This window comes from Trachemys scripta, chromosome 13 (genome assembly GCF_013100865.1).
Source record: "Trachemys scripta elegans isolate TJP31775 chromosome 13, CAS_Tse_1.0, whole genome shotgun sequence".
NCBI classification, from domain to species: Eukaryota; Metazoa; Chordata; order Testudines; family Emydidae; genus Trachemys; species Trachemys scripta.
In genome coordinates, this window is record NC_048310.1 from 34749310 (window position 1) to 34758142 (window position 8833).

At 42.7% G+C, this 8833-nt stretch overlaps 1 protein-coding gene across 1 annotated transcript; it reads left to right on the plus strand.

Annotated features, from left to right (window-relative positions):
- The first annotated feature begins 56 nt into the window (after nt 1–56).
- On the plus strand, nt 57–3231 carry TMEM30B (transmembrane protein 30B). The gene has a single exon (XM_034788829.1). The coding sequence runs from the start codon at nt 137–139 to the stop codon at nt 1187–1189; it is 1053 nt and encodes a 350-aa protein (XP_034644720.1). The 5' UTR covers nt 57–136; the 3' UTR covers nt 1190–3231.
- The last annotated feature ends 5602 nt before the right edge of the window (nt 3232–8833 follow it).

Here is an 8833-nt window from a genome sequence, read left to right on the forward strand (position 1 = left end):
CGGGGGAGCCGGGCTGCGTGGGGCCCTTGGCCGGGCGGGGCCGGATGCCGGGCTGGCGGCACCGCCCCTTACCTGGCCGGGCCGGGGCGGAGCGGGGAGCCGGGCCGGAGGTGCGCTGCAGCGGAGCGCGGGCACCATGGCCGCCGCCTCGCCCTGCGCGGAGCCGGCCGCCCGGAACAAGCCGGACAACACGGCCTTCACGCAGCAGCGCCTCCCGGCCTGGCAGCCGCTGCTGTCGGCGGGCACCGCGCTGCCGCTCTTCTTCTGCGTGGGCCTGGCCTGCCTGGCGCTGGGGCTGGGGCTGCACTTCTCCTCGGACACCATCCGCGAGCTGGAGCTCGACTACACCGGGGCGCCGGGCAGCAACTGCTCCCGCTGCGCCAACGCCAGCCTGGCCGGCGCCGGGGGCTGCACCTGCTCGCTGCGCTTCGAGCTGCCCGAGCGCTTCCCGGGGCCCGTGTGCCTCTACTACCAGCTCTCCAACTACTACCAGAACCACCGGCGCTACGGCGTCTCCCGCGACGACCGGCAGCTCAGCGGGGACGCCTCGGGGCTGAGCAACCCAGCCACGGAGTGCAGCCCCTTCCGCACGGACCCCCAGGGCATCCCCATCGCCCCCTGCGGGGCCATCGCCAACAGCCTCTTCAATGACACCTTCGCCCTCTACCACCTGGCCAACGGCACCTTCTACCCCGTGCCCCTGGACAACCGAGGCATCTCCTGGTGGACCGACTCCAACATCAAGTTCAGCAACCCCGAACTCGTCAATGGCAGCCTGGAGGCCGCCTTCAAGGGCACAACCAAGCCCCCCAACTGGCCCCATGCTGCCTACATGCTGGATACGGGCAACCCCAACAATACCGGCTTCATCAACGAGGACTTCATCGTGTGGATGCGCACCGCTGCTCTGCCTACCTTCCGCAAGCTCTACCGCCGCGTGCGTGAGGGCAACTTCTCCTCTGGCCTGCCCCAAGGCACCTACCGCCTCGACATCACCTACAACTACCCCGTCCTCTCCTTCCAGGGCACCAAGAAGGTCATCTTCAGCACTGTTTCTTGGATGGGTGGCAAGAACCCCTTCCTGGGCATTGTCTACCTGGTCTTTGGCTCCGCCTGCATCCTCACTGGCTTTGTCATGCTGGCTGTGCATATCAGATTCCAGAAACAAAACCAGATGGATGTGGAATAGAGAGATGGAGTCTAAATGCTGCCAAACTTTGGATCTGAAGCTCAACTTCCTCCAAACTTTGCTGCTAGCATCCAGGCCTTATCCTTCTCTTTCACTGTTATAATTCTGATCTCAATGAGTTTACTGTCAACTCTCACCAGTGTAAGTGAGAGCAGAATTGGGCCTTCCATGTCTGTAATGGGCTGAATGAAAACCTCCTTCCCCTTGCCACAAAACTATGGGAAAGTTCAAATCTGGTTAAAGCTTCAGACTAGTGATCAGAGCATCACTTAGTGTGTATATATATGTGCACCTAAAGGATCACTGTCAGATTTTCTTTTTGCCTAACACAATTACCAATGTTTCTAATGACACAAACTTTTTTTTTTTTTTTTTAAAAGAGTGGAAGGATTTTAACCTGTTTTTCTTCCTACACTCTTCCTCTGTCTGGGTTTAACTTCTGTTTTTCTAGCCTCTTTCTCCGAATGAAAGTGAAGCTTGCTAGTCTGTTTATTGATAGATTGTAGTCCATTGCATATTCAATTTACCATACATTAGCATAATGGCCTGCTGTTTGAACTGCAAACTTTGCAGCGGACTGTCTTTAAAATCTAATAGTATAATTTAATAATCTTAACATTTCCATTAGGTCTGACAGGATTTTTACAGGACCTGTATTTGGGGCCTAAATTATTGGTGCCTTTTTCTTTAAAGCAGTAAAAGGGACATTTGGCAATATCTTAGCAAGACCAAAGATCAGTAAGAGACAATTTTCACAGTGATGAGTGCTACCATATTGCTTGAGCCCAAAGTGTAAAACAATCCCATAAGGAAGCATCACTCTGCTGGTCGTTGACAATTGGATTGTTAGCCACAAGCATCTATTAATTGCAAGTCATCTGTTATAATTTTAAAAATACTTTTTTCTTTAATTTTTGGAGAGTAGGAATGTATACTAGTCCTTAATTGAAATGGAAAAAAATGAACTGGAGCTGTCCAAAAGGATAAACTTTAAGGTTGATAGTCTCTCACTAAGGATTAATATCTTGTGAGATACCAGCTGGGTAAATTGTAACAGTGATCCAAAACCATTTCTCTTCCCTCTTTCCTTCCTCTCACTTGGGGTCATGCTGGTAGCTGCAGAGAGAGTAACACCTACCCTGTATAAAAGTGACTTTACCAATAGGTATCTTCTGAACAAAACTGACTAGTGTTGGTGGAGCCCACTTAATTTCACTTATCAAGCACTTATGGCAAAAGGCTCCTTTCTTTCTCTACTATAGATTTATCGTCCATTAAAAATGGTGGGAGGCTCTTACCTTGTCTATATGTTCTTTTTCTAAAAGATATTGCTAAGAATGCCATTAAATAACTTTGAGACTAGAAACACTTCTTATATGGCAACAAAAATTGGTCATCCATCTTGCTTACCTAAAATGTATAACATATAAAATAACTTCATAATATTTTCAACCAAAACATACCCAATCATGTGTTCAAAAACAGTGACCCCAGCTTGGAGAATAGTCTCAGTTCTCAAATATGTATTTTCTTGAATGTTTATATTTTATTTCTGTCCTGTGAGGGGTTTTTTCCACCTCTTAAAGAGTTGAGTTGACACCAAGTTAAAGTGATGGTAGTCTTGGGGAACCATCACTTGATAGTGATTGCTTATGAGAGGTACTCTGGTTAGCCCTGATTAGGATCCCTTATTAGATGTCTGAATGTCTGTGGCATGTAGATGATCTCTAATTCACAATGTGTGTATATTTGAAGTCTTTGGGCAAGTGGGGAACCTCTTTTTTAATTTTTCAAGTTGGGTAATTCTTACTCCAGAAAAGTTTCTTCAAACTGAATTATAAATGCAGGCTTATTACGACTTCAGAAGCAGTATCTTTTATACCAGTGCTGTGAACTACATGTCAGTTGAAACTTGAAAAGCTATGTAAAGCCTTAACCAAATTGCTTTTAGTTCTTTGATAATGCTTTGAAGTACACAAGTAATTGTCTGTCTGAGAAATGACTTTGCATATTAAATGAACTTTTGTTTCAAGCTAACAGTGGAACTGGCTCTGTGGAATGCTGTAAGTGCAAGAAAAGGCCTTCATATGAACAAATATAACAACAGTGTGTTCAGCCTATGGCCCAAATTCTGCTCTGTTCAACCCATGCAAATACCACTGAGGTTGCAAAGGCGTAAATGAGGCCAAACCTTGTCCTTTCTGTTGTTAACATTATTCTTGTTGACTATTCTGTTTGAAAAATATATTTGCCCTGCAGTCTGATTCATCTGGGAAATAGTCTGTAGGATGCAAATATACGTAACTTCATTCTTTACACTAACTGTTAAGAATGTTAGCTGTCTGGATTGTGAAATGGGTGCTTCACCCCACAAACTGGTAATGCTGCCAGTTCTGCTAGTATCTCTTTAGCTTAATAGCTGATGTGGATCTTCTGGAAGCCAGCTTTGAGTGGAAAGGGCAAGCTCAACTTCAATAGGGACAGTGTAGGGCTTTTTGTGGAAAGAACTCAACTACCTAAACCTGCTTTAGTCCACATGCCTTCCAAAAACCTTCACAAAGTGCAGGCCAGCTGAGCAAACCTGCCTTGAGAGGTGGTGACTAGATTATGCATGCAGATGAAATGGAGGAAGACTTCATTGTAGACTGGAGGCATGATTCTTTCACTTACCCTGGTGTGCATAACTCCATTGAATCCACGGAGTTCTACTCTGATGTAACCAACATAAATTAGAGGAGAATCAGAACCTTGCTGATTTATGAGAGGCTATTCTGCATAATTTTCAGTGACTGTTACTTGTCAATATTTTGTTTCCTCCGTATAGAAGACTTCCTCACTAAAGTACACCTCTACCTTGATATAACGCTGTCCTCGGGAGCCAAAAAATCTTACCACGTTATAGGTGAAACTGCGTTATATCGAACTTGCTTTGATCCACCGGAGTGCGCAGCCCCGCCCCACTGGAGCACTGCTTTACCGCGTTGTATCCGAATTCGTGTTATATTGGGTCGCGTTATATCGGGGTAGAGGTGTATGTGTAGTTTAGTCCTATATTATATATCTTTCCCAGCATTTTAACTGCAGAGAGAGTAAAGACATACTTTTATTTCCCATTACCACCTGATGGATCCCTTCTAGTCTAAAGGAACTGGGGGTGACCCTCCTTTCTCCTCTCCCCCGAGTCCATTTTGATAACTTTACCTGATTCCGCTATTAATAAACAGCTCATTTCCCCCGCTGAAGGCATAGTTAAGAGTTTGACAACATGAATGAATACTGAATTACTCTCTAGAAAGAACCCCATTCACTTCGTTAACTTTTTTAAGCTAAAAGGAGTTTATGGGGAGACTGTCTGGTAATTTCATTCATAGAGTGCTTGGGAGCAGTCAAGGTCCCAATTACTTAAAAAAAGAAAACCAGGATTACTTATTCTATATGGCAGCCATCAGGCAGGAGCGCCGCCAGCTTTTCCGCTGCCCTAGGTGGCGGAAGGTCCCGCCCCAAAATGCCACCCCCCCACAGAGGCGGCGGAAGGTCCCGCCGCCGAAATACCACTGCGGTCACCACCCCCCAAATCGCAGCGCCCTGGGGGGACCGCCTAGGTCGCCTAATGGGTTGCGCCGGCACTGCCAGCAGGTGCACTTGGAAAGAATCCTTGTGACAGTTTCACTGGGTAGGGGTTTTGGTCAAAGCTTATAATTAACATTTATGATGCACAATAAAAGGACAATTAAACAATGCTTAACGTACATCTTGGAATCCCATAAGGCTTTTCTTCTGTAGTAATGACAACAATTTTGTATTCACTTACAAATCCACTCATACTGGTAAATCAGGAAGACAAAGTCTTTCAAAATGGAACACAATCTGGGTGATCTTTGGTTCTTATTGGTATTCTGTTTGAAATTTAGTAGCCTTATTTCTTGTACCTGTAATTTTGTGAGCAAAAGTAACTGGAGCAATGGTTTGTTGTTTATCCACCTACCTGATTGCCCCAGAATATTAAGTAATTACAGTTGCAAAATTGTGCCCACAGTTACTTTGCAAGTGCAAAAAAGGTAATCTGGGTTTTAAAAACGGAACTGATTTTTTTTAGAAAATGAACTACAATGTTCCAGTGACAGTTGTGTTAATCCCAAATTTGTGTTGATAACACAGATTGGGATTGGATTTTCAACACAGCAATAGGTTGATGGGGTGTTTTTGTTTTTTAAGATCTTAACTAAAATTCAAAACAAATTTTATTTGGAGTGTTTTAAAGTCCTCCATTAGAACAAGAAGATTTTCTTTCTGTCATTTTAAATTCTGCACTAAAATGTTAATTCTGTTTAGTGGGATAATTCAACACATCGTCTGGGATTAACTCAACTTTATTTTGAAGTTCACTTCAAAGGGTCCAAGGTCAAAATGACTACATTCACTTGCAATACTATACAATCTGAAAATCTAGCTATCCTGTTTATTCTTTTCCTACTTCAGGGTTTGGACAGCGTAACTAGGCTCATAAATTTCACTTGTGCTTCATAGTTGCTTTCTAGTCAATATCCTTTCTAGGTTTTATGCATTAACACAATGCTCTTTGTTAAACTCCAGGTCATAAACTTGCAGAGGGATATTTCAGTAGGGGGAAATTAGCGTGGGGAAATTAGTTTTTAGTTTTTGTTTCTAATTTCCTCATGCTAATTTCCTCCTGCTGTTACTCTCACCTTCTTGTCAACTCTTTGAAATGGGCCACCCTGATTACCACTGCAAAAGTGATTTTTTTCCTCCTGTTGATAATAGCCCACTTTAATTGAATTGTCTCGTTAGAACTGACCCCCCACTTGGTAAGGCAACTCCCATTTTTTCATGTACTTTGTATATATATCTTCATCAGATGCATGGAGTGGAAAATACAGTAGGAAGTGGGTTTTAGCCCACGAAAGCTTATGCCCAAATAAATTTGTTAGTCTCTAAGGTGCCACAAGTACCCCTTGTTTTTTCTGTTTTTCAATTAACTCTAACCGTTAACCAGAGCTTCAAGCCTTTCTCCTATAATGCTAGTAGTCACTGGCTAGGAACATGCACTGGCTCTTTCACTGGTATCTATACTAAGGCTTGGTATGAAAATATAAATTACTATAATTTATTATTCTGATTCAGGTACTAGGGGTGAGGGGAGCTATATAACTTTATCTAATTGACTTCTTAGTTAACCGAAGTCAATGTTAATGGAGGGTACAGTGATTCCCAAATGAGTTCACCAAGAGAGGAAGTGTGGAGTCTTTGTTATATGCTAATATTTTGAGGCTTGAGTTTATCTATTGGTTTTGACCCCTCTGTGTAACATTTAAAAACTAATAGCAAAGAAAAATGCATTGATGCTGCTAATTTTAAAAATAGAGGGAGGGAGGTGTACGTGTGGGGGAACCTCCAAACAAAGTGATTAATTATTTAATGTTGCTGAGATTAATCAGAATTAAGGTTGAAACATTCAGGCTCAAAGCCCATAGAGAATTCCTGAACTATATCTGGTAATCTGAACCTCCTCCCTGCCACGAACCACACGCTTCCTGTACAATCTCTTATCTCGGCCTGCCTTTGAGACTTCCAAGTTACAATATCCATGTAGCCTCAAGATCAACATGTCTAAAACTGAATTTATCTTTTTACCCCACCGCACTCCTTACCCAACTTCTTTCACTTTCGCTGCCTTTCCCCCATTTCGCCCACATACTCATATACGCGTTCTTGGCAAGTCTTGTGACTTCCTCAATGAAATCTCTCAAATCCTTCCTCCTCTCTACTTCCAGCAGCCTTGCTCAACTCGCCTCAGTCATTGGATCCTCCTTTGCAGCCTCTCCCCTCCAGTCTATTCAGTACACTGCCTCTAAGATAATCTTTTTGTCCCTGCATCTGACTGCATCATGCTCTTCAAATCCTGTCACTGACTACTCCTCTCCTCCTGCAGCAAGCTCAGCCTCATTTTTAACTTCAACGCCTTGCAGGACTCTGGACACTCTTGCATTCCTGCATACATCTCATACTATATCCCCCCACCCCACACACACACACACACTTCCTTAAGATGCTCCCATATGTGCATATGCAAAGTGAGGGCCTAATCAAAAGCTCAAAAATCTTTGCATTGAGTCCAATAGCTTTTTGGTTAAGGTCCATGATACATCAATGTAATCACACAACTGCTGTTAATGTTACCGTGTAAGTATGCACAGATCAGTGAGCTTGTATCAACAGAGTTTCATTGTGGAGTGATGTCATTTTGAAGTAAAATGGAGGAAAAATAAAACTCTACTTAAAATGGGCTGTTGCCTGGAACTAAAACCTGTTCTGTTGCCTGTCAGGAAGAGGCAAGACTGTCATTAATCATCAATATCATATTTGTGTGAAAGGACAGAAGAATATTAATGTTTTAATCAACGTATCCCTGGCAGATTCCTTTGAAGACACTGGAGCTCACCTAGAGTATCGGAATAGGTATATACAAGATATATTGGATGGCTCAGTGGTCACTTTAGCATCCATGACTGGGGAAGTATTTTCATTGTTCAGTAGCTTCTTGAGGATACTATTAAAAGTATTCTTGCCCCTTACCCTCGCCAGGAAAACCAGTCAGGACAGCTCCATCTCCACTTAAATTAAGATAACATACCCACTCAAATGTCTTTTAAAAACATTTTTTAAATCTTCCAATATAAAAAATAATAGTAAATGACAATAGCTATGGCAGGATCATGCAGTAAGTGTCTTAGTGCTAAAACTGTGTTCCTCGTTACAGAGGAGATGAATCTATTCAGCTGTTAGTAGAAGGAAAAAGTGTCAATGCAATATCAACAGCCATGAATCAGGGTAGTTGCTGTCTGAAATAGAATGTCGGGATATATTTAGGAAGATATGTTTGAACTACGTGCAATTCCCCCAATCTGTAACTCTTGGCTAAAATTACATCTCATCCAAAAGATGTGTAATTTCTTAAAAATGAGGCCTACAGCACTTGTGACTATTCAACTTTCCATGAGTGATCCTCATGGAACTTTCCATGAGTGATCCTCATGGCCAAATGCCAACATGAGTAATTCGTTTTACACTTCCTGTCCTCAACTATTATGCCATGTTGTGAACTGTTAAACCACTGCTGCATTTCACTTTAGCATCAGTAATAGGGTAAAGTGATCTGGATACATCCCTTTTCTACTTCACAGGGGTGCTGTGAGCCTGACTCACGGTTTGCAAAATGTTTTGTGATTTTTTTTTTTATTTTTTTTTTGTCTCAAAGGTGGTATGTTAATGAAAATATTGAAACTCAAGGTTGTGTGGTAATAATTGCCTAGCAAGCCATGTGCTAGAACAATTCCAGGGGTTGCTGTTTTGTCCCTTCTCAAAATATCAAACCTTTTGATAAGTATATTGATCAGACATATGGTTATGCTGAGATGTTTGCGGGGATAAGAGGTCTCTGAGCACAAAGAGTAAAACTGACAGTTAATTGAACCAGTGCGGTAACAATCAATTACAAAATAACACAAACCAATTTTTACTGTCACCTGACTCTGCTGAAGTTCAGCCACAGCTGCTGAATAACAAATTGACAAGCAGATGCTGAAGACATTTTAATATAAAATAGTAATCCTACTGGGCAATTCT